The 26,417-nt window shown below is 39.2% G+C and overlaps 1 protein-coding gene across 1 annotated transcript in view; it reads left to right on the forward strand.

Annotated features, from left to right (window-relative positions):
* The window catches only part of GLP2R (glucagon like peptide 2 receptor), a 40,731-nt gene that overhangs the window by 3,350 nt on the left and 10,964 nt on the right, over positions 1 to 26,417 (forward strand). The window contains exons 2-10 of the mRNA XM_074889129.1: positions 3,601 to 3,694; positions 9,596 to 9,700; positions 11,819 to 11,944; positions 14,371 to 14,473; positions 14,705 to 14,861; positions 15,771 to 15,930; positions 19,686 to 19,746; positions 20,973 to 21,042; positions 26,242 to 26,330. Coding sequence (XP_074745230.1) covers positions 3,601 to 3,694; positions 9,596 to 9,700; positions 11,819 to 11,944; positions 14,371 to 14,473; positions 14,705 to 14,861; positions 15,771 to 15,930; positions 19,686 to 19,746; positions 20,973 to 21,042; positions 26,242 to 26,330 — 965 coding nt within the window. The remainder of the gene's footprint in view (positions 1 to 3,600; positions 3,695 to 9,595; positions 9,701 to 11,818; positions 11,945 to 14,370; positions 14,474 to 14,704; positions 14,862 to 15,770; positions 15,931 to 19,685; positions 19,747 to 20,972; positions 21,043 to 26,241; positions 26,331 to 26,417) is intronic.

The raw sequence follows: 26,417 nt of genomic DNA on the forward strand, positions 1-26,417 counted from the left end.
TCTCTCACCCACGGAGGGGTTCATGCTTCTCTGTGACTGAAATGGCCCTTATTAACTGGTCCTTGTCTGCTCCCCTGTTAATCTCCAATCATCTGCACATTTTTTGATTAATAATTGAAATTATTTTATACATTCTTCTAACTATATTTCAAATTAACTTTTAAGGTCAGCTGACACCTTTAATTTTTTTGTCAGGTGCAGCTCTGATTTTATATAGACTTGATTTGTTTTTCTCATCAGAAATACTTATGATAGAAAATGAAGCCTCTCACAGATACTTACATGAGCAGTATGGGCTATCTGACTCTGCCTGCAGCTTTGCAGAAACCGACAATTACAGAAAGAAGTGATGTGAAACTGTCATTTATGCCTCAACTGCTCCTCACTCTTGTTGAGTGAGCTTCTTCATGACTGTATGTCAACCTTGTCTCTAGGAATGGAACCAGACAAGCAGACAGGTAGTTACTGTGAGGTTTTTCTTGCATTTCCTTGGCTGTTTAATGCATTTGTTTATTAGAAACTGAAGTGTTATCCCTTAAATCAAGCAGTCTTTTCTACAAATGCGTCATCTCCATGTCTTTGCCTCTTCAGATGTGGTTCACTGACCCAGGAGTGTCTGAAGAACCTCCCCTGGCTCCCAGCATTTTGAGGCCTACATGAGGGAAATGTCAAGATGCTTTTTATTTTGGAAACGTACATTCCTTTCTCATGGCTGCTGTAAATATTCTCTCCTTATCTTGCAAGACCATCAAAGGAAGAATAATTATAGTCTTTCTACTGCCTGGAATTCAAAGTAGCGTGTCTGGAAATTAGCTGAGACTAAAAACAGGGCATTGGACAGGCAACATTTTACACAGCAAAAACATGCATGAAAGAGTGGCCTCATGTAACAGCTAGCTAATAGTCTCCACTGTTCTTGTTTTGAAAGTAAATAAATATGATTTTATTTATCTTTACAGCAAACATACGTCTGAAGGAAAAGATACAGGTGAAGTTCACAACCGTACATTGTCTTGGTTATTTATCTCAGCCCTCGGCACATTGCTAAGCTCAGACAAGCTCAGGACAACCAGACATGTGTGAAAGGCAGTTTCCAAAAAGGGTCCAGTCCAGTCAAAAGGACATTGATTTTCCCTGGAGAGCTTAAAAGCATCCTTTGGTATAAGGATTGTTGCTTTTTAAAAAACTTATATTTAGTCTGCTTTCCATAATTTGGTCATTACAATTGGCAACATTTTCAACCAGTAGTGAATTTTTCATTTTTGATGACTTATAGTGACAGTGTTCTTTGACTACACGCCCGCCTCTGGCCTCTCAAAGCCCGGGTTTCAGAACAGCAGCTGGCATATTGCACAGAGACTGCTTAGGCTGACGTTCTTTTCCCTGGGCTAAATAATGATCAAGTCATCATGCTGATACTGAACTATAAGCAGCCTCTAGCATTATCCTTTCTCTACTGCTTTGCTCCTAATAGGCCATTCCTTCAACAGCCCAAATCTAACACATCACCAAGTAATTTTCATTTAACACTTCTATTTTTAGCCATTTCTTTCTTAAACAGTAATTATCAGCTATGGCCCTCTTAAAGGCCTCTGCAATCAGAGTGTTGTGTGACAGAGATGTGTCAGAAATATGTTTGCAGAGAACAAGTTAAAATATGAGAGTCCCCTCAGGACAATTGCAACCCTTACACTGATAACTTGTATGCCACAAGTATCCCATACCCTACTGTTTACAGATGGGAATTTTATTTTTTTAATAGCAGAGAAGATTTATATTAGGAGTAATTTTATCAGTGGATACTAATTTCTCTCCTCTGTGCTAGCAACTGTTGATCCCTGATCTCACTTTTCCATGCTAACATCTAGGTCTCTTTCCTTTCTGTTTATCTGCTTCATGGTGCTGAGGGAGTGACTCAAGGTCAGCATGTCCAAGCAGGACTCCTAAGCCTCTTCTCTCATTCCCTTTTCAAACATCACTGACAATCCCCTGTGTTACTTCTGCATGTTTCTGTGGTTGTAGTGCCATCCATGTATTATAAATGCAGCAACCCTCTCCCACACATCCTGCAAGAATTAGATCAAGTGTCCATTTAGACACTGACACACTTTTTTGCTTCATTTGTAGTCTCAGACTATATTCACCCAGAAAAGGAGAGGGTGATAGGTCTGGTAGCACCCTGTGAAGGTGGATTGTTCTTGCTTTTAGGAAGAGCTAAACACGTTTTGGGACAAAAACTTCCAGAACACAGCACAGGGAGAACAGGCAAAGACACAGAGCCGGAGCAAAGAGCCAGGAGCCTGCAGCACAGGACCAGCCAAGAGGAGCAGGCAGCTCTTGTAATCATGGGATGTTTGATTTCCAGACACCAGAGGGGGCCCTGCAGAATCTGCTGTCACTAGACTGACTAAATGCAAAGTTGAGCCTGTCTTCAAGGCTAGGCTAGTAAAAGGGAGATTGTTCTTGAAGTGCTTTTATTTGTATTGTCTCTAAATAGATCACTTCAATGCAATTGTTCCAGATCATATTCTCTTCAGAAATCTAGCTTTTCAGAATTTAAAGGAATTCTTGACCTATAATAGGAAGGCCTAGGCAAAACAAGCTTTGAAGATTACTAAAACAAACCAAAAAAAAGAAAATAAATGTACTTATAAAACCTCAGAACATAAATATGCATTTGTGTGAGATGTGTTATATGGAGAAAATTTTGGCATGTATAAAAATAACACTCCTTTTCACTATGTAAGAAATATTTGAGTACAAAGACTCTTCTCCCCTCTAGACACAAGATGACAGCAAAACTGTGCCCTGTTCAGGCAAAAACAGCAACACAGTTGGTGCAGGTGGGCAAGTAAAACTAGATTTACAGTTGTGTTTTCTCAAAAAAAAATGAGGAAAAGAAAGATGCCTATGGCATAGTTGCAGCTGTTGGAGAAAAAAATGGTCTTTGAAGTGCTGGGCAGGAGTACAGAATGCACTGGAGAAAAGGTGTTAGTAGCTAAATGGTATTGCTTATTCATTACTCTTATTCAATTTTTTACTGTACTATTCAAGCAGGTGTGCTTGATTATCTTTAAAAATACTGTTAAAAGTAACAGTCCTCAAAATTATCATCAATCAGATTCCTAAATTAATCTAGTAGAAACATAAATACACGAGAAATATTACCTGACCTTGGTATAAATTGACTGTTAAAAGCCTGTAAAGACTGTAAAATTTGTGAAGATAAACACTCATTGTCTACAGTGGAGGAATGAAATACCAATGTTTTTGGTGCATCCTCACAGGCCCTAGCAATTACATATCCGTGTGGATTTTTTAAAAGGGACTTTACAGAAGTTGACTAGATTTCTGTGGTAATATAGCCCATGACAATACATTTCTTGCTCAGGAAAAGAGAGCAACTGAAGAAAATTCACTAATAGTTTCCTGGAGAAGGAAGGGCTTTGTCTCCCTGCTTACCTACTATTCCTCCATTCTCCTCTCCTCTCTCCTCTTCACTCCTCTCCTCTTAAATTTCTCATAATGCAAAGAAACTTGCCACTAAAAGACCACAAGGTTCTAACTGATTTTCTTTGTGTTCAGTATTTTCACTCACAGGCCAAAGGATCTCTGCTGGAAAAAACCACTACTGGATGGAACAAATATAAACAAGAATGCTTGAAAATGTTGCAGGAATCAATTGTAGATACTGGTAAGGAGACAAACAGCACAATAAAGCAATGTATTAAGTAACATTGATGAATATGTAAATATTCTTTTACTTGCTTTGCAGAAGTGTTTGTCTGTAAGTTCTAAATGTAGAACAGTCAGCTGTAATGAGACATGCAACCATACAGTCATGAAGTTACTGTCTCTCTTTGCCCTGAAACGTACTAGGTTCCTGTATATAATGGTTCAGAAATGAACCATTGAACCATGAACCATGGTGCTGAGCTACCACTATGGTGCCTGGTCAAGAGGTAGCTGCTACCCATTGTTGGTAAGAACCATGTCCTTAGGATGAAGGAGACCAGCTTTCACTTCCTTTTTCAGCCTGAAGGAGGTCAGACCCATGTTTTTGCCAAAGAGAAGTTTATAGTCTGTGACTATTTCACTCTTAAAAGTACAAATTCTTCTCAGCTAGATGTCTGTCTTCAGGAAAGGATAACACAGCCTTGGTTTGAGTAGTTGGAGTTGGCTGCAGTCGCCAAGGAAAGATTAAGAGTGAAACTGTGTTCTATGTTTTGTACTCACTGGCTATAGGCAGGTCTCTGCTCTTGCATGCAAGTGATACTCCCGTAGTCATCCTGCTTGGTGGCTCTATCAAATGCACAGGGAGACTCCAGGATGGTAACATGAGCTCTGACTCACTTGGCTAGTGGCAGAAAGCTGCATTTATGACATTGTAGTGTGCAACTTTGTCAGCCAGAACATATGGTCTGATTAAGCTCAATGTGTGCATTTTTCATCATTTAAAATGCATTTAGAAGTTGGAAATCAATCCAAGGCATTGGCCTGAGAATTTTAAACGACAGAAAAAAGGAAAAAAAAAAAGAAAAAAAGAAAAAAAGAGAGGTTTTCCAACCTATATTATCTAATATTTTATGTTTTAAAGTTCCTTAAACTTTTCTCAGAATATTGAAATCTCTAACTTTCACAGGCCTTTGAAAAGCAAAAGGGAAGATATACCCTGTGAGTCAACTGTTTCTGGTGATCACATTCAATAACAGGTTTTTTCTTCTTTCAACTGAATTAGGAGTTGCTGAAAATGAGCAGTTCTGCTTGGGCATGGCAGCATGCTAAAGGAATGAATCCTCATGCTCTCCAGCCTTCATCACTGATCTGCTCCAGAAGCAGCTGAAGCTCCTGGCAGCCACAACAGCATGAGCTAATTGCCTTAGGTTATGCTGTAAAGCTGTACCGCTTGGGAAACAAAGCAACACCCCATTCTCATTTCTGAGCCCCATCACCATCAAGAACTTGTTCCAGCTTTCATAGTGTATGTGGGGCAGGAAATGCCCACTCATTCTTCCTGAGCTTTTGGGTGTGCTTAAAGCAAAAAAGAAACATACTGGCTATGAAAAGGTGGCCAAATACCCATTAAGGACTACCAGAACTTTGCTATGGCATGCAGAGATGCAGTCAGGAGCTAAGGCTCATCTAGAACTGAAGTTGTCCAAAGATGTTAAGAACAACACCACACATAAGCAGATGTAAAGAGAAGACATAGGCTCATTACTAAACAGGACAGGGAAAATAGTCACTAATAAAGGAGAACCCAGGAAACTACAGGCCCATTAGTCTTACTTCAATCCCTGGGAAAGTAATGGAATGATTCCTCCTAGAAACTGTTACTAACCAAATGAAGCAGGTGATTGGGAAAAGCCAACACGGATTTACCGAAAGCAAATCATGCCTGACTAACCTGATCACCTTCCTCAACAAAGTAACATCTACTGTCGATATGGGGAGAGCAGTGAATGTTGCTTACCTGGACTTCAGCAAAGCATTCGACACTGCTTCCCACAGACTTCTCCAGGACAGGCTGACAAGGTACAGGTTGGATGGAGGACTGCGAGATGGGTAGCAAACTGGCTAACAGACCACACTCAAACAGTGGTGAAAAATGGTTTTGACTCAGGCTGGCAGCCTGTCACAAGTGGGGTCCCCCAGGGATTGATGCCAGGCCCCACGCTGTTCAACGTCTTCATAAATGATCTGGGCACAGTGACATTGAAAGCACCCTCACCACATTTGCTGATGATGCCAAACTGGGTGGTGAGGTGGACACATCAGAAGGTGTAGTCATCTTACAGAGAGACCAGGACAGGCCGGAAGAATGGGCTAGCAAGAACTGTATGAAGTTTAACAAAGGTGTAACAAAGAGCTCAGTGTGGCTGGGCAGCAGTCTTACTGAAAGGGATCTGGGGGTCCTGATGGACAACAAGTTGAACATAAGTCAGCAGTGCACCTCTGCCTCAGCAAAAGCACATTGGAACCTGGGCTACATTCTCAGGGGCATTACTAGCAGAGACAGTGATCATCCCACTCCACTCAGCGCTTGTGTCAGGCCACATGTGCAGCACTGTGTCCAGTTCTCATCCCCACAACTCAAGAAAGACATGAATAGACTGGAGAGGGTCCAAAGGAGGGCCATGCAGATGACTGAAGGGCTGGAGAACCTGCCCTGTGAGGAAGGACTGAAGGAGTTAGGTCTTTTCACCCTGGGGAACAGAAGATGCAGGTGGGACCTCATCAATGTAAAAGGCAGCTGCAAAGAAGACAGAGTTTCTCTCTTCACAAAAAGCCACATGGAGAGGTCAAGGGGCAATGAGTACAAGTTGCATCAGAAGAGGCTTCTCCTTGATATAAAAAAGACATTTTTTACAGTGAGAACAATCACTCACTGTAACAACCTCCCCAGGGATGTGGTGGAGTCCCCATCACTGGAGGTTTTCAAGATGCGATTGGACAGGGTGCTAGATAATCTCATCTGGGCTCCCTTTCCCATGAAAGGCTGGACCAGATCTTTTGGGGTGCCTTCCAACCTGGCTGTTCTATGATTCTACGGTATTTCAGGAAAGCATGCTAACCTCTGGGCCACTTGAAGGAGGTAGGATAACCCTTGTTCAAGTTGACCCACTATGTATCCTACAGTGATAGCTGGGGGAAAATAGGAGTTGCAGTCACAGTTCTCTGTGATGTTTATGTACTTTTTATGGGCAGGCACTGGATGAAAACAAAAGTAACCTGGGATGTGGAACACCCTGGATTCAGCTTCCACCAACTTAAAAGAGGGTAATAAAAATTATGTGAATAATGTCCTGAAGCAGTTTAGTGATTACTGTGAAAAAGAAGAAAACCATCAACAATGTTTAAAGCCAGTTCTTCCAGTATGTGTTTCCATGCTGAGAACTTAGAATCTGGGAACGTTCATAGTTTAGGGACTTGCATGGATGGCATATAACTTCTGAGTCCTAAGCAGTCCAAGTCGGGAAAACCAGGCAGTTACCTCTGTCAAAATTGTTACACTTCTAGTACAATGCAGTGTCAATTTGAGCACATAATGAAATGTCTGTCAGCAATGTGATGCATCTGCGTTGTCTTAGGTCCCAAAAAAAAACAGGTAGGCAGGTTTGGATTTGTTCCCTTGGAAGCAAGCAACTAACTTCTTATGGTTACCATGCAGGATGTTACCATGTAGGAGAGTCACTGTACCAAAAACACATGCAGGAAGGGTCAGCTGAAGTATTCAGTTATCTAGTTCTTCATTGCCACTTCATCATGCTAGACTTTTATGTGATGATAAAATAATACTTGTTGCTAGATGCTGACAATATAATTATATGTTCTCCTTCTGTTTTGTGTAAATATTTATCTGAATTCAGGGTTTCAAAGGTGAATGTCCAGAAGTCAGAAAAGTACTAATGAAGATATGCAGTAAGATGTTAAGCAGACTTTCTCAGAAAGAAAGGTGTGTTTGTGACAGAGCAGTCGTCAGAACAGTGTGTACGGCCACTATGATATCAAAGCTGAGTTACACATACCTCCAATAAAATTCACCTTCTAGGAAGTCTGATCATCTCTAGGAGTGTGCTTTCTAGTAGCAGGGTGCAAGTACCAAGAAAAATATGATATCACTCTCAGAGTTTGGGTTTTGGTTGTCCTTTGACATTTTGGAAATGCTCCTTTCCTTTCCTTTCCTTTCCTTTCCTTTCCTTTCCTTTCCTTTCCTTTCCTTTCCTTTCCTTTCCTTTCCTTTCCTTTCCTTTCCTTTCCTTTCCTTTCCTTTCCTTTCCTTTCCTTTCCTTTCCTTTCCTTTCCTTTCCTTTCCTTTCCTTTCCTTTCCTTTCCTTTCCTTTCCTTTCCTTTCCTTTCCTTTCCTTTCCTTTCCTTTCCTTTCCTTTCCTTTCCTTTCCTTTCCTTCCCTTCCCTTCCCTTCCCTTCCCTTCCCTTCCCTTCCCTTTCCTTCCCTTTCCTTCCCTTTCCTTCCCTTTCCTTCCCTTTCCTTCCCTTTCCTTCCCTTTCCCTTTCCCTTTCCCTTTCCCTTTCCCTTTCCCTTTCCCTTTCCCTTTCCCTTTCCCTTTCCCTTTCCCTTTCCCTTTCCCTTTCCCTTTCCCTTTCCCTTTCCCTTTCCCTTTCCCTTTCCCTTTCCCTTTCCCTTTCCCTTTCCCTTTCCCTTTCCCTTTTCCCTTTTCCCTTTTCCCTTTTCCCTTTCCCTTCCCTTTCCCTTCCCTTTCCCTTTCCCTTTCCCTTTCCCTTTCCCTTTCCCTTTCCCTTTCCCTTTCCCTTTCCCTTTTCCTTTCCCTTTCCCTTTTCCTTTCCCTTTTCCCCTTCCCTTTTCCCCTCCCCTTTTCCCCTCCCCTTTTCCCCTCCCCTTCCCTTCCCTTCCCTTCCCTTCCCTTCCCTTCCCTTCCCTTCCCTTCCCTTCCCTTCCCTTCCCTTCCCTTCCCTTCCCTTCCCTTCCCTTCCCTTCCCTTCCCTTCCCTTCCCTTCCCTTCCCTTCCCAAAAAACAAGATGTTAGAGGGCAGTTGTTTGTAGCAGGTGATCAGGAGAACTACAGGGACTCAGAAATCCAGTTTTCATGAAATGGAGAAAAAACTATTTTTCTCCTGGCAGCCTACCCAATCTGCACTTGAACAAACCTTGATCAGGTATCAGGGAAAGGAACAATAAAAATTAAGCTATAAATGTTAAAAACTACACAACTCATAAGGCAGATGGGGCCACAGACATTCAGCCTCAAAGATACAAGGGAATTACTAAGAATGTACATACTGTGCTCTGTATTTTAGCAGAAGCGCTCCAAAAAGATGCTGGTGAGATAGCACACAGCTATCTTTGTTGCTCTCTCACAGAAGTTTCTCAAAGCATTGCTAAGTATTATGGAAAACAAAGCAGAATATGCTCTTCTAGCTTTGGATGGGCAAAACCATTGACGTTAAGAGAGAACTTCAGTTTATCCTAGAAGAAAGACAGAAACTAACCAAAACTAGAGCAGACATCATGCATTTTATTTTATTTTACTGTAACCTGATGGCACCATTTCAATTCTGCATTGTCAAATGTTTTATCTTAACCTTAAGTCCTGTGAGCGATGTGATGATACCTGTGAAGCTTAGAAGTGAGACAATCTGAGATATTACCAGCTGCCTAACTTTTATGGTGCAAAGACTAAGAGGAGTCACCATCTGAGAATCTGGCAGTGATCTGAGCTGAGAACAGTGCCACAGGGGTCATGAAAGGTGGAATATCTTCCATTTACCAGCAAAAAGTCTGCAGCATGTACAGTGAGTACAGTGAGTGAGAGCACAGCTTGAATTTGACTGTTACATTTGGATAACAGAAGCCTCAGAATGATTTTGAGCGATATCCTTATCCCATAATGAAGCACGTAAAACCTGCTGCTGTTGTGTAGATGTAGGGAAGAAGGGCAGCAGTCATTTCTGCACTGAGCACTGAGCATTGCACAGTGAATGCACAGAATTTATCTGCTACATCTTGCAAATACTCTGGAGTAGCTTGCAGGTTACCTGAAACAGTATACAATGGTTTTCATGATTGTCCATTTTCTGAACAAGTTATGAAGCTTTTATTTGATTCTCTCCCCAGGAATACATTGTAATGGGACATTTGATCGATTTGTTTGCTGGCCTTACTCTCCCCCAGGAAATGTCTCTGTTCCTTGTCCTTCATATTTGCCGTGGTTGGAAAATGGTAATGTGAAAGTAGTAACTTCTCTTTGAGTTTATGCTGGGAATCCAGCTAAAGGACAGATGGTGCTTGTCTCTCTTGTTCCAGTGTCCTTTGAAGTGTCTGAGAGCTTTCTTGTCTCATCTCTTTTCACCTCTTTCCTGAACTGAGGCACAAAATTGTTGTCAATGTTTAATTATTTACTCTTTTTCTCCATCTGTGCTTGTTACAGCTCCATATTGCCTGCTATAAAGCAACTTTTCCAAGATCGTGTAACTGTACTGCCAGGCCTTTATTAGCAGTAACAGATTTGGGGTTCAGCTTCTAAGGTTCAACTTCTGGGGTCCCCACTGACCCCAGACATGAAGCTCTCTCCCAGAAAACTAGAGTAACTAAACAAAGCAGCAGTCCAAGCAGTCAGCCCTCCGGCAGGACAAACTGCACCATGAGCAACTGGTGTGGTGAAAAAACAAGCTCCCCAAGCAGCCTTTTCCTGAGGGACTGCATCAGGGAGACTTTCAGGAAGGGAAAAAGAGTAACATCTGCCAGGAGCAAAACTGTCTAAAAGCAAACAACATTCCCTTTCTCCCAAAGAAATGAAAGGACATTCCTACCACTGCAGCCTAGCATTTCTGAATCCTGCTACACAGCCTTTCTTAGCTATGTGTGGCTTTCTTAGCTGCATTTCTAATACCACTTGGAAGGACAAATTGTGTCTGAGTCCTTTAGTTTATGGGATACTACTACGGTCTGCTTATCCTAGCTTTCTCCAGCCCACCCCACACATGGTTTTTCTGTAATGTCATCTTTTGTACTTTTTTGTGCTTCTAAACAGAAAGGGACCCAGCTTCTATCTAGTTTCCCAAACAACGGCTTCTGCCAGCCGTTTAGAACAAATTCAGCTCTTCATAATAAATATATCTCCTTGTCATGGAGACTCTTTTTCTCTCCTTTTCTGTCTAAATTTCTACAAAAGCAGAATGTAAGACATTGCATCAGGTTATGAAGTTTTAATTGTGTTCACAGTGGGGAACACAGTGGGGCTGCTGTGTTACAGCTTCATCTGGCATTCTCATCCATACCACAGCACCGTAGGAGAAGAGGCATTAGAAACAGCCCAGCTGTCTGTTTGTCCTATAGATTTTCACAGGACTGGGGTTAGGGTTGCTTGTGGTCCCCGTTTCCATTGCTGGTCCCATTTCCAAGGAACAGCTATGTGTGTTCTGAAACACCTATGGACCTGGACCAGAAACATTTGGAAGCTCAAAGTAAATTTATTGTGGATTGTCATCACTGTCAAGCCTGACCACAGAAAAATTAGGATAGTCTAGAAATGAGATTTCTGATCACGTCATAAATACCTTCAGGTTTTTTTCAGTGTCTAGTCTCCACACAGAGCTCCTGCTCCATCACAGCAAACTGTTCTCTCAAAGCAGTTCTCTCAGTTCCAGTTATCCTGAGCGAAATGAGATATTCTGGTTGTTGCTGCAAGCCTTAAACACTTTCTAATTCAAAAATGAATGAAAAAGCTCAAGTCTGATTAGAAATAAATGGAAGGCATCTGTTCAGGACAACATCAAACAAACATCAACCAGGGTCTCCATACTATTATTCTGATGGCAAATCCTTAATTAGTATGAACTAGGACAATGGAGTGGAAGCCAAGAAAGCTTCATGGGTTCACATCACCTGCTGACAGGTCCCCAAAACACCTAAATAAAACACCAGCCACAGGTCTTTCAGAGAAAGATCATTCTGTAATCAAACCATACTCTTCCTCCTACAATTTTGACTGCACAACCTGGGCAATGTGTTACCCATACTTGATGGAATTTATGAACCTAATGAAGAAAAAGGAATAAAGTGAGATGTAAGCTTTTGTTTTGGGTGATATAACTGTATTTTTTGTAAATACCAGGTACATTCTGGGAATTTATTTCTGCTAGATTGCACTCCCACTTTGTATTATGTAAATATGAAAAATATACTGTCAAAGACAAAAGAAAAGTGGGTTTTATTCCTTTTCTGAGTGGGGGTGGGGTGGTGTCTATTGCTGTGGTATAAGGGAGAAATCTTTAGAATGTGCATGAAAAATGAAATCTTTATTTTGACCTTTCAGACTAAACTTCTGTTTACTTTCAGGAAGTGTAGGAAACGTATACAGAGTCTGCTTGGATGAAGGGACTTGGCAAACAAGGGAAAACTCCACAGACATTTGGCGTGATAGTTCAGAATGTTCTGAGAAAAATCATTTCCAAAAAAATGTAAGTAATATTTATATTATGGTTTAATACTGTAATCTTCTTAATCCCTTCTTGAGTAACAGATAAAACATTTCCACTGAATACCTGCAAAAAAATGTGCAGATTTTATTTAGATTGCCAAATAGAAACCTGTTAATTTATTTAGAAGAAGCAGAGGAGGAAAGCTTAGGGAGGGGGATTCCTGCTTTCTATGTCACAAATTATTTTTTGTTCAGAGTCCAGTGTTCACGTGTGCTGAATTTTGCCTAATAAAACTGAACAAGTCTGCAGCTTGACAATCAAGTAACTTAAATTCAAAGGATTCCATCATCTCCCCCAAGTCTCTGTAGTCTGCAAAGCCCAGACAACTTCATTCCCAGCCGCTTCCTGAGACTTTTAGCATTTAATGAGCCGTTAACTGATCCTTTCAAATGTAGGTAGTCACAGACTGGAGGATTTATCATAATGCAAATGCTATCCTTCCCGTCTGATATAGCATGCAGCCCAAGCGCTGGGCTTTGTCAGCAGGGGAAATTGGCTCTCCTGAGCTGAATTAAGAGCAGACTAGATACTCTCACCTCGACAGAGCTCAGGACTTTGTACTGAAGATAAAATTAAAATAATTACTGATCAACTCTAGTTTGTGAAGCTGGGAATCGCATCCTTGATCTGTATCTGCCAAGAAGCCTGGCTCGTGTTCTCTGTGATAAGGCAGTTTGCAACCCAGCAAGCTCACTTCCACCACCCAAGTTAGGTTTAAGGTAAAGGATGATTAAAGCAGTAAAACAGGGATCTGATCCTGTCACCTGCTTGCACAACTGAGCAATGACTTGCAATGAATGCAGCCATTTCAGATATCAGTAAAGCATGCAGTTTATCTGGTTTCATCTTCTTGTAACGTCATTGCCATAGAGTTCAGCTTAGCTGATGTCAAAATGAAGTCTCTTAGGTCAGCACTATTACTGTTGACTATTTTTTACTTTTTACTACTTTATTGGGTGAGCACTGTTACTGCTTATTACTTTATTGAGTAACATTACTTTATTGAATACTTTATTAAACACTTTTAGTTCAGGATCCCCATGTGCTACTAAGTTTTTACTAAACTTGGTGAGTACATGAACTTCCAAACTTACAGTTTATTTATACAAGTGTGATAAATACTTGTAAGTACTGAGAGTTTTCCATGGTTTGTTGACCATTCTGGATTGCAAACTTATGGGTGGGAGACACATTAATTCATCTTGTGTGACAGCAGACCATTTCTCTGAGAGCTTTAATCAGCTTTCTTACCAATGCTAAATGTGGTTTCGTACCTGTTTGCTCTATTTAATGGAAAACCCCAGGATATTAGAAATAACCCAAAGCTAGTACACGCACACATCAGAAGAATCAGCTTAATTTCATTTGCTTTGGTGTTGCAAAATTGGCACAGTCATGAAGATAACTTGTGGTTTTTATTGGGTTTGTGCCTGTTGGACTGTTTTCATGGAGCAGCGACTAATGGCTGTGCTACAGGAATCTTCTGCACCCACACTGCTCTCCCTGGGCACTTTCACTCTCTCCAAGAGAGGCACAGTTTACCCATGCTATCCAGACAGCACTCATTAGCATAAATTGATTAGAGACAGCTACTGGTAGGAAGACGGTGCTAAAATCACTGGTGCTGAACAGTAAAACTATTCACAAAGAAAACAACAGAATCACTGAGGAAAAGACACAGGTTCCAAGAAGATCTCTGCAGGCCAAATATGGATTATGAAAGCCACATATCCTCTACCTCGATGTCCCTCTGCAGAGAAACTTTTCTTGAGCCAGAAAAGCCATATGAAGAGATGAGAGGTAGACATAAGCAGCTAAATGGAAAAACTTACCAAGAAGAAATGTTAAATGAAGCGAAGTGTGAATGACCCCCTTCCTCATCTGAGGTCTTATTTGTCATTCAAAGACATTCTAGACAGCCCTAATATAATAATTTTGATTTTTTCCTTTGAGATCATTGCAGAAGTAAGTCTATTTCAATGACTCTAGTCAGAGCTAACTCTCAGAATTGTACAGACACAACTGATCTGTAATTGTGTCTCCAGGCCACACACATAGTAATTGCACTTGTGTGTACAGGTTGAGTGAGCTGATCTCTGCAGTTATGAAACCACCATGATCCATTTAGTGCATGTAATCATGGCAATGATTAGCTGTAAATCAGACCATGAATGGTGCTTGTGCAGGATCAATCTGGAAATGAGACTGTGAGTGCCTTCAAATTTAAAAAGAAACTAAGGCTGTCTGAAAGGCTCTGTCATGCAATGATTTCATCAGGCAGTGAAGGAAGCAGGCATCAGAAACCTTCCCTTCATACCTTGTAACCCAAAAAAGTTGAATCTGAGCGGTGTTTGTGCCCTGCCCACTTGCCTGCGTGTGTAACACATTTTTCTTCTTGTTCCTAGGAAGAAGACCATAAATTACTTACCACATTACAGCTTTTGTACACTATAGGACATTATTTTTCTCTCATCTCACTTGTATTAGCTCTCCTTATACTTTCTTTACTCAGGTTAGTACAAATTTACATGCATTTTAAAAGTACAGACTCCAGTATTCACATTCTTCTTTCCATGTAATCGAGTTTATTGCTTAGCTTCCTGTGTAAATAACTCATATTTTCCTAATAAGCTTTATAAAAGCAATTCCTAAGCAAAATCCATTGATGAATGCAACGGTGGTTTTTCATTTATGCAAATTAAATGTATTCCATAGGATTCATACATTACTTTTTCTCCCACAGAAAACTGCATTGCACAAGAAACTACATCCATATGAATTTATTTGCATCTTTTATCTTGCGCACCACAGCAGTCCTTATAAAAGACACTGTATACAACAATATTTACTCCAAAAGACCAAATGATGAAACTGGATGGATATTATACCTCAGTCCTGAGGTAACTTGTTAGTTCATTGTTAATAGGTAATGTGTGCTGCTAGTGGCTGTAACAGTTACAGTTTTGGAAGTTTGCCATATGGCAGTAAGCTTTGAGGTGTTTGTTAGTTGAGCTTCGAATGCTGAAATTTTGCTGATAAATCTCGGGGTAATAAAGAAAAAAATTCTGATTTGATAAATTGTAATAGGTTGATTCTATATGAAGTCTTGTATAGAAACAACAGATTAATCAGTAGTTATATTTAGAAACATCCAATTAAGCAAAACAATTTACAACTGCATTGTTTAGGAAGAAATCTACACATTTATTTGGCACTTATTCTCTCTTGGTATGCAATCCACACAAATCTTGCTTTTAAGACAGAGTTATCAAACAATGAGTTTGCTGTGTAAGAACACTAAGAGAAAAAAAATAGCTTAAAGGCTTTCCTGTACTAGAAAATTGTGCTAATTTTCTTACACTTGTTTAGATAATGGAATAACAACATCTCTCGTGTGACTACTGTGGATAAATTATACTTGTATGATGTCGTATGAATATAGTTTGCCCATGTCAACAAGCAAAATTACCTGCAAGATGTTAATGGTGACTATGATTTTAATAGCTTATCAGCAAAAACTCTGATATGCAGATCATGATAAAGAACACATACTCCAGTCTATGCTGTCACTTTTTCCTACTCGTCACCTCCACTCAAACTCTCTGACAATGCAGAAGCCTTTAAATTGTTGCAGTCCCCTCCAGCCTCTCCCAAACACCAACCAGAGTCTCGTGAGATATGTGACCAAACCACAGTTTTACCACAACCATGTGTTAGTTTTTAAATGGTTGCTAAAGTAACAAGAGAAAACCAGGATTTGTCAGAGCTTTTATATATTAACAATGATTCCCGGTCTCTCATTTCTACAGATTATACTCATTTGTAGGACTGCCCAGTTTCTCATGCATTACTTTGTTGGGGCAAATTATTTCTGGCTATTAGTAGAAGGAATTTATCTGCATACGTTATTGATAACTGTTGTACTCTCTGAAAGACGACTGCTACAGACATATATTGTGATAGGATGGGGTAAGTACATAACAGTTTCCAAGTTCTTGATTCTGTGGTACTTTTTTGAGTCAGTGATGGATACTTTTTAATGAAGAAAGAAAATATTTGAACTCTTTTTTTTTGGTTTGTTTTGAAGTCAATGATTTTAATGAAGGTATACCAACAGTGATACATTCATTACAGTTGAGCTTGATCTGCAGATACAGGAAATGGGTGAATTGTTCTGTAAGAAAACAGTACCCTTGTATACAGAAAGAAGAAATTTGAGTGTATTTGGTCTGTATTTTCTGCCATCACTGAATATAGTGGTACTATCAGCAACTTCATTTTCTTCCTCTGTAATAGAGCACCTATGTAGCAAAGATGCCCAAACATTAAAAATTTTCTTTTATAAGTTCACCTTCCGAGCTCACCTTAAAGTTCTAAAGTGTGCTTTAACTCAGAGGACAACCTGAAACACTTCATGATTCGGGTCTTATATTTCAGGCATTTTTCATGTAATAAAGACAATGTAAATTTAGTTACAAGCAACTGAACAATATTGTGTAAATTATGTGTGTAATCTGACAATTAGGTTTGTTGCTTACTCAGAGATCATAATTCTGTATCTTGTCTGTACAAAGGAGAAAATTAAGGTTTCCTAATTCCCAATAACCATCTAAAATCTACCTGTACAACTTGCAGACCTTTGAAGATCTGAAAACAAAAAATGTACTCTTAGACAACACATAGGTTTGTTGCAAGAGTTATTGAGTCAAATCCAGTGGCTTGAGTTAAGGAGGAGGATAGGATGGATGGCCATAAGAACTTCTGACTATAAAACTTTTATTAGTGTATGGCTTTACAAGCCAGTTCACTATCACCACGTCTGTGTATTGAACTGTATTGTCAAATGTAAAATTGTGCATCCAGGACTGTGAGACTATAGTGTATAGCCCACTTAAAAAAAAAAAAAAAAAAAAAAAAGAAAGTGATTTTTAAAAGGATTTTATTGTGGTGGATGATTATGTAGTTGTAAATAAATTAACTCTATATTTGCTGTGCTGCACTGCTTGCTAAAATTATCTACCGAGGATGAAGAGGTATGATTTTAAAGAGGTGTTTGAACTCAAACATAAATAGCTGAAGCAAATGGCAGCTACAATTGAAATTATAATCATTACAGTTAGAATGCTACAACATTTTAAAGGAAATATTTGGTTATTGTTATCAAGGTTGTGGCAAACTCCCTGTCAGTTTGACAATAATTCACGTCATTCAATTTTGGTTGTGTAATAGTTATACTAGGCTCTCTCTGTAACAATCACAGGGAATGAAGACAGCTCACTTTACTTCTCTTTGACATCTACCTTACCTCTTGAATTTTGAAATGAGAATTGGATAGCATCTAAAAAAAATAGTCTACTGGGGAAATTCCTAGAATTAAGTGAATTTCAGATAAGGCCATTTTAAATGCTTTTCTAATGTGACGGTATTAATTTATTAAAAGAGAACCATTGCTGTAGAAAAATACCAATGCTTAAAGCAAGATCTGAAACAGGTCTTCAGTATCTAAAATACCACACAGGGAGAAACCTGAGCAAAAAAGTTTCAAAAACGTAATATAAAACCCTGTTGAAGCACACAAGATAACTTAATTTAGGGCAGAACAATCTGGTCTGAAAGAATAAAGATCCATTAAAGAACGCAGAAACCTTAATTGCCTTTTATAGAAATGGCTTATGTTTACTACTAATGACAAGACTAAAAGATGTCTGACTTTTGTTCTTACACCATTTGAACCAGGTTTTGAATATGCATTAGATAATACTGTATATATTGTTCAGAAGATGTCAATACAACAGATTGCTTCATTTTGTGCATTGTGTAATCAAGTTTCTCTCTAGAACCAAAGGAAGAAGACAAGTACCTTTGAAGAGTGAATTATTTCACTGTTTAAGAAAAGTGGGATATTACTTTAATCCTTTTGTACATCTCTGGATATAGTCACATTGGAACTTTTCTTATTTCCTACAGCATCCTTTTCTCTAGCCTTACCTGTATTCATCCACTATGCTGCTGTGAAGATTATTTTTCAGGCTTGCGGTTTTGAACATGCTATCCATTTTTGGCATCCCTCTTTTTCCTCTTTTGCTTCTTCCTCCTCAGACATTAGCTACTTTCCTTCATTTTCACACTCATTCTTATCCTTCCTCATCTATTTAAAGTTTCTGTCAAAGCATGCCACACTTCATTGTCCATTGCTAAACCTCTGGGCCTTCTCTGCTTGCACCTTACACTTTAGAGGGTCCTTCTCACCATCCATGTCTTGATTTTTCTGTTCCCTCTCACATTCCTCTTTAAAGATTCCTTGTGCTATATTAATATGTGTGTATTATCATATAGGCTGCTGACACACCAAGACCACTTTCACGCTGTCTTTGATCATAAGCTTTGATCACAAGCTCATTGAAACAGAGACTAACCATTTTATTCCTTGTTCAAACTGCAATAGGACAAGTCTGTTAAGAAATTTGCTCCCTACTGTAAGAGTCTCAGTCCCTCTCCATTGCTCTCATACCTGTATCCGCTGATTTCCTTGAGGCCTTTTCCCATTAATTAGCTCAATTTCTTATTCATATTTATTGGAATTACTACTAAGATGGGACACCTGGCAGTTTTCTTATGGACATTTGTAGTATCGCTGCTGATGAACCAGCAGGGGTGAACCATGTTTACACCTACAGAGATAAACTGCCTCAGCTACCGTCCAGGAACTGCACTTGACAACATCACCTCATTCTCCTGGGTATTATCTTTCCCTATGGAACAACTTCATATTTGTAGCATGTAGCTCCCTTCCCAAGTGGTCCATGTCCTGATTGTTCTTTCAAATCCACTTGTTGCATCAATGCTTTCTCCCACCCAAGTGAGACCCTTTCTATCTCTTTCCCCATTTTAGCCACTCAGAGGTCTATTATCTCAGAGTATTTTGTTTCTGGTCCTTTCCCAATATTGCTGCACTCCACCTTTTCCCGTGACCTTAGCTAGTATCCCAAAATCCTGATTAGATCCTGTTCTGGCCCCAGTGATCCACATCTTCTTTCCTTTCTTTCTGCCACATCCACCAGAAAATCTCCTGTCTGTTATTGGACTGAGAATCCAGTTGAACACCTGCCTTTTGTAGCTCACATGCCTTGTGCTTGTGATTGAAGCTTGTGCCTGCACATTTGTAGACCACTGTAATAGTGTAGCAAACCTTTATTTCAGAGGGTTTTTTCAGTCTGCAGTCTATGATCTCCAGGAGAGGGGGCAACAATAGGGGAACAGGGACCACAGATTATCTTTAAGGGGTCCAGAAAAGATAGACCAGGAGAATAAGCCCTTGGCAGTTGTCATAATTAACTAGACAGAGTTCCATACCTCCACTGAAAACTCCTTAAGTTTTGACAAATAAAAGTGTTAACGTCTGGTGCCTTAGGTAGTCTGTGAAGCCTCAAGTCAAGTGCCAATTATTTTGAATTCTCAGGGTCAAGAATTTAGAAGATTTGGACAGTTCACCAGTGTATATATATATATATGTATATATCAGTCTGAAAAAGCAAGATTCAACTATACAGTGAAATTTCATTTTGTGTTTGAACTACAAATGGGGAAAGCCAAGATCAGGTTGATTTTTCTACTAAATAGAAGACTGAAAAACATGTCTTTGCACCACACGCTACTGTAACATATCTGTGTTTTGTGTGAACCATTCTGCAATCTTGGCTGTAATTGACTCCTTTTCTTTTCAGTTGTTCCTATCCTGTTTGTGGGACCTTGGGGAATAAGCAGATCAAAACTGGAGAACACAGGGTAGGTTATTAAATAAAATGTGCCTTAGAATACTGGATTTCTCTTTGCTTAATTTTTCTGAAAGCCCTTGACAATGATTGACACAAGTATTGACTACCAGATTATATTAAGATTCTACAGTACCTATTAATACTTGTTACATTTTCTAGGTTAATTTTAGTACTTTCACATTAAATTACTTCTAGGAATTCTCAGATTAATTTATGCATAAATCAAGTAGAATGAACATCCACTGTTCATGAAATGAAAGCTATTGCATCCAATGTTCACCCACTTATATGAAGCAAACTGTCAGCACAAGCATCGTCATGGAGAGCATCTTGTTAGTCAAAAAAGGAGACTAGTGCTTTCCTTGGAGACCATCTACACTTTGAGTTTAATTAGTATTCACTGCCATTTTGAAAAAAAATAGTTATGGAGGATAATAACAAAAACTGATATTGATGAAAAGCTGGTATTAAATGGATGTGTTCAGTATTCAGTGAATGAATCAGTAAGGGTAACTTGCACTAGTGAACATCAGTCTTCTGATCTTCAATGATGTTGTAAATGGCATCACATAAACTTTGGGGTTTATGTATGATTTCTTTTGTTCCCCCTTTTTATTCATGGTTCCTAGAGAGTTTTGTTTGGAACACCAATATAGTTATTAAGCAACAACAGGAGGAACCAAATCACAATTACAGTCTCATAGATTTAGATGTTATGCAGACCGTAAATGACAAGCCAAGGTCCTACAGAGTTTCAGACTAATTAGCAAGAAGGAACATATACACAGAACAAATTAGAAGGTTAGAGCACGAGAAAAGGAGACAGCTTCAAGGAAATGATATACATACTTATTAGCAGGGCAAGAACCATGGTCCCAATTCATAGTTTACCCATTTCCAGTTTCCAGTTTCAGATAAATTTGAGTAGGATGAATTCCCTTATGAAGATTTGGTGCCATGTACAGTTGTTGTGTGGATCCAAAGACTGAGTTTGCCAGATAGTTCTGAAGTTTGCAGTCTAGGGAAACCTCTCTCAACATTCTGGTGGAAAGATCTTCAGAATAAATACAATTACAGTTGTTGGTGAGGCTCTTCCTATTTTGTTCCATTTCTCCTGAGTGTCACCTGAAAAAGTTGAACTTTGTCAACTTCCTTTTGAAATATATACATAGGCTATGTAAACTTTCTATTTTTTTCTATGAAAATAATGTAATTATACTTTAAATTATTCTTCAGGTGCTGGGGAACAAATGAGCATATGGGAATCTGGTGGATCATCCGAGGACCAATGTTGTTTTCCATTGCAGTAAGAATTATTTCATCATGCACAAATGTGATTCATTGTCTCTTGTGACCTTCTCCAAGTATAATCCAATTCTTGAATTAGAAAAGATGAGACATAAAAAATTGTAAATGAAGTTTCTTACTGTGGGTGGATGGGCATTCTGTCCATCTGCAAACAACAAAGATTCCAGTGTCAACCTATCAAAACACTGTTGTTTATCTGTGAAGTGAATTCTGCACAGCTCCATCTACATCAAAGGTGGAGTCTTTTGCTTCTCATATTTTTTACTTTTCATATTTTTACCCTCATTTTCTCAGTGAGCAGGTTGCTTAGGAAAGTGCTACCACATGGTGAGCACCACTAGAAATCTCCAAATACTCTATGGAGGAAGATCTTATGATAACAAGGATGCAGAGAAATAGCAACAGAAGTACTGATGGTCATGAGGAGAAAACATTCACCTAATGAAAAAACAATTAAGCATAGCATGACAAGACTGAGTTATGAATTTTTTTCTTAAAGAAATGCAAAAAAGTGTACACTTCAAATGCAGTGATGATGAAGAGATGGAAATAGCATGATCAAAACAACTCATGAGGACATGATTATGGACACAGAATTTTGATAGGTGGGACTATGGTGTGTGTCCAGAATACCTTATATTCTCATGCAATCAGCAAGGCATAAAAAAATTAGAGGAATAAGTGATTTGGTTAGCTAGACAGATAGAAAATGTAGAATTGAGATGTACTTTACTCATGCAAATGTGTACACAGAGTAAAAGAAACACTGCTTAAAGTGTAATATTGAGAAATTGGTGCATTCAGTGACATGTTAAGACATAAATGTTCAATGACATAATGTTCAATGCAATTCATAATTGATAATTCATAATTGATGCAATTCAATGACATAATGTTAAGACATTAACATACTGGAGACAGTCCAGCAGAGGCCATCAAGACTATTGAGGCTTGGAGCACAAAATGTACAAGAAGAAGCTGAGAGAACTGGTTTTTTTCAGACTTGAGAAGGTTAAGAGGAGATCCCATTGCTGTCTTCAGTAGCAATAACAATGGGGTCATATGGGCCCAGGAGGGTACAGCAAAAGGATAGTAGCAAATAGACAAGAGCTGTAACATACAAAGTTCAGACTAGATATAAAGAAATTTCTAAAGATAAATTTCTAACCTTAATTCAGATGTTCATGTCACTACTTGGAGAGTTCCTCTCATCATCACCCAAAACTCGGGGAAAATACTTTCTCCTGGGGTTTTTCCCCTTCATTTTTCATTGTAATTAGTACCAGTTTTGTCCTTCGATATTTTTGAACAAATAAGATATAGTTTCCTAATGGAGACCAATACACAGAAACATTAAGGCAGACATAAAGTGACAAGAGAGATAACCTTTTGTTCAAAAATACCTCTAACTAAGGCTGGCAAAAAGAGAGGTCACCTTAGATTTATATGTAAATAGATAGATACACATATATGTTATTCCTCTAACATAATTTTTAATCCCTGCTTTTTTAGATTACATTTTGGGATCTTCTGCTTGGTGCTATTTCACAGATTCAGATAGCCCCAGCAGTTTAATTTATTCTGAGTATGTAACCTCTGATCATTACCAGAGCTTATAGTCATTAAGTATTAGAAAATACAAAGAAAGTGTTAAAGATACAGCATTATCAGTTGGACTTTATGGACATCTTTCTACAGAAGAACAAGCAGCAACTAGAGGACAGTTGAAGCTATTTCACCTTCCAGCAATGTGTATAGAAAAGCAGGCTCAGCTTCTTCCTGGGATAACTTTCTTAAACTTAGTTGCCTGTCTGTTGAGTCTTGTAGTATTGAGTCCTTGAAGTGGTGAAGGAACTCACATATCATTGCTTTTTGCCTGTGCATTTTGATACCAATGATCTTTTTAGAAGGAGCCATAAACTTTTTGAATTACTAAGACATCCTCTTGCTGTTAGGTTGCAGGACATTCTGTCTGTGATTGTTCCTTGGAATCACACTGGGTGACCCTTACTTGGAAATCACTTCTAAGGCAAACAGGAAATGCATGTGCAGACCTGATATAACAGAATCCAGTTTGTCAGTATACATGATGGTGGCCAGCAGTGGAGTGAAGGTGGGGACATTCCTTCAGTGTCTTGATCAGCATCAACATCACTCCACCACTGATACCATGAGGGAGGCAGGGAAGGCATCAATGAGAACTGAAATTGAAAGGTTAAGCAAAAGGCATGATAGCAGATTGCAGGAGAATGGAACTGAAAATGGGGAAGAAGGAGAAAAGAGTGGTGAGGAGGAATTAAGAGGATGCTCAGCAAGATAAATTGGATAGAGGGACAGCCACAGTATGGAGACAAGAGAAATGCATAGTGGGCAGAAATGAAGGGGTTAGAATCTGAGAGCCAGATCACGTAATAACCAGACAGGATGTTCTCAGTATCCTGTTCTTGAATATAACTCAGAAAACTTATCTAAAATCCACTGGCAAAATGTGTGTCAACCTTACATAATGATGGTTGTGCATGGATTATAAAACCCAGGTACTGCAGCTGGACTTTGTCCTCATAGGGCATATGCGGGTGTACAGGCCAAAAGTTCCTAACCTTTTTATTGCAAAACATCAGAAATGCTAACTTTGTATTTCCTTTTTCTTTTATCTTATTGAACCTTATCACACAGTCCTGTTTTCTTTAAAATAAAATTGAAAGAATCATGGGGAAAGCACCACACTAGCTTGTATGTTGCTATTTCCTGAGCAGCAGTCAGCCTGGAAAAGAATGATGTCACCTCACTTTTACATATGTTATTGCCATCCAGAAATTTCAGAGTACTTCAAACGGAAGTGATTATCTGAGTTTGGTGGTGGAGAACTGGAAGAGACTATGACAGATGTATTTCTTAACACTGATCTTAAAAACTCCATGTGCCATTTTTGGTTTCCTTTGTCCCACATTAAGTAAGAAATAAAGTATTAGAGTTCTTGCACATAGTGAAAGATTCTAGTGAGAAGTCTGTCTTTTCTATGAAACATCGAGAGCAAAAGTATTTAAATCTTATAGCAGACATTTTCAATAAAGTTTTAGTGTTTTCTGTGAAAAACAGAAGTACATAATAGAAAATAATTTTTAGGATAAACCAAATTTTCCAGGCAAAAGTAAGTTTGGATGGAATACGCTTGTTAGCTCTACTTTTGAAGAATCTTTCAGTGTTGACTATGATGAATTCTTTGTATTTGTAAAAACAATAAATTATAGTAAAAGAAGTCAAATTCTAAAAGTTAAGAAAGACCAGTACAGTCATCCATTTAAAGGTAACTCTTGTACATGTGTGCACCTATAGCTTCCCTAACTTGTCCAAAGAAATGCCCACAAGATGAACTATTGGTGCAGAAAAAACCAGGAGAGCATAGGCTGCAAGACATGCACTTTAGTAACGGAGATGTGTGAATGACAAGAGGGCACTTCATGAGGAAAAATTATGAACCTGAGCTTAAGGTAGTTCAATGCTGCCTCAGAAAGTTGCTTTCCAACTCTCTGTCCCCAAGTTCATACACAATGCTAGGCAAAATATCACAACTGGCAACTAATTTCTGGTTTTTGCTTTCTGAATGTCCAAACAGCTGATGGGGTAAGGGTTGAGCACTTCCAGTTGCAGCTAAAGTAGCAAGTATGATGCTCTCAGTAACACCGTTGATGCTGATTGCTCTACAAAATCAAATCAAAACACCTGTAACTGGTGTGATCTTGCACTTTGGACTTCCATCTATTTATGCTTTGGTTGTTTTTTGGTTTTGGTTTTGGTTTTTTAAGGGAATAATATTCACTTATCACCCTGTGATGTTTTAAAGATACATCTGTGCACATTTGGGGAAAACAGCATGAAAAGTGTTTGATACTTTCCGCAGAACAAGAACTAGGGTTGCAGCAGTAATACCTACACATCAAGACAAGGAAACTAATCCCGAATGTCCATTCCCAAAATGAGGAAGCAGGGTTCTGTGTTAAAATTAAAATGTAATTTGTACTGTGTCATGGTTTAACCCCAGCCAGCAACTAAGCACCACAGTCACTCACCCACTCCTCCCCCCTCCCAGTGGGATGGGGAAGAGGATTGGAAGAAAAAGTAAAACTCATGGGTTGGGATAAGAACAGTTTAATAACTAAAATGAAATAAAATATAATAAAAATATTTGTAATGAAAAGGAATATAACAAAAAGAGAGAGAAAGGAAACCCAAGAAAAGGTAAGTGATGCACAATGCAATTGCTCACCATTTGCTGACCAATGCCTGAGCAGCAATCCTCCCCTCCCGGCCCACTCCCCGCAGTTTCTATACTGAGCATGGTATGGAATAGCCCTTTGGCTAGTTGGGGTCAGCTGTCCTGGCTCTGCTCCCTCCCAGCTTCTTGTACACCTGCTTGCTGGCAGAGCATGGGGCACTGAAAAATCCTTGACTTATCCTAAGTGCTACTTAGCAACAACAAAAACATCAGTGTCTTATCAACATAATTCTCACACTAAATCCAAAACACAGCCCTGTACCAGCCACTAGGAAGAAAATTAACTCTGCCCCAGACAAAACCAGTACATACTGGAAGATCATGTAGCATAACATATACGTAAATCAGGCTGAATATGGCAACTCTAAGGTTCTCAACTTTGCAACCTTAATATCCTTTTTGCACAGGGCTTTTGGTTTGTGGAAGTGAAGTAGTTAATGGCTCATAGGCATTTGCAGGCCTCATTAGGAGAGAAATATTGGCAGATTGGTCTTCGCCAAGTCAGCACAATTTAATTAACAAAAAGGAGTGAATTATTCATAAAAGAATGCCCAGGGCTTCCTTGTCTGGCTGTCTAGAGACTCTTCATCTGAAGAGTTGCAATCCCTGCTGTTTTTTACCACATCCTGCCTACCTGTCATGGTTTGGTGAAGAGCTGTATGACCTAAAGGAATATAAACTCTGTTAACTGCCTCATTTAGAGAGAGTTGATAGCAGCAGAGTCTGTCACTGCTGCTCTGTGCCCTCTGCTACAGCTGTGGCAGTAACCTGCTTCTGTTCCAACCCGATCACAAGTGCATTCTGGTTATTTGGTGACAAGTTTTGCAAGTGTTTAATATCACCTTTACATTTCTTTATGTATGCTATATGAGTAGTGTCATAGCATTTATTGTAACCCACCCATATATATTTTCTTTCAAGGTTAACTTTGGCATCTTCTTAAAAATTCTCAGGATGCTGATTTCCAAACTAAAAGCTCAGCAAATGAGCTTTCATGACTACAAATACAGGTACGTAATAAATAACAAAATCCCAGCCCTTTTCTTTTCTCACAACATCAGAAGGGTGCCACTTTGCTCTTGCAAATTATACATTTA

The sequence above is a fragment of the Strix uralensis genome, chromosome 19 (genome assembly GCF_047716275.1).
Source record: "Strix uralensis isolate ZFMK-TIS-50842 chromosome 19, bStrUra1, whole genome shotgun sequence".
In the NCBI taxonomy this organism is placed as follows: domain Eukaryota; kingdom Metazoa; phylum Chordata; class Aves; order Strigiformes; family Strigidae; genus Strix; species Strix uralensis.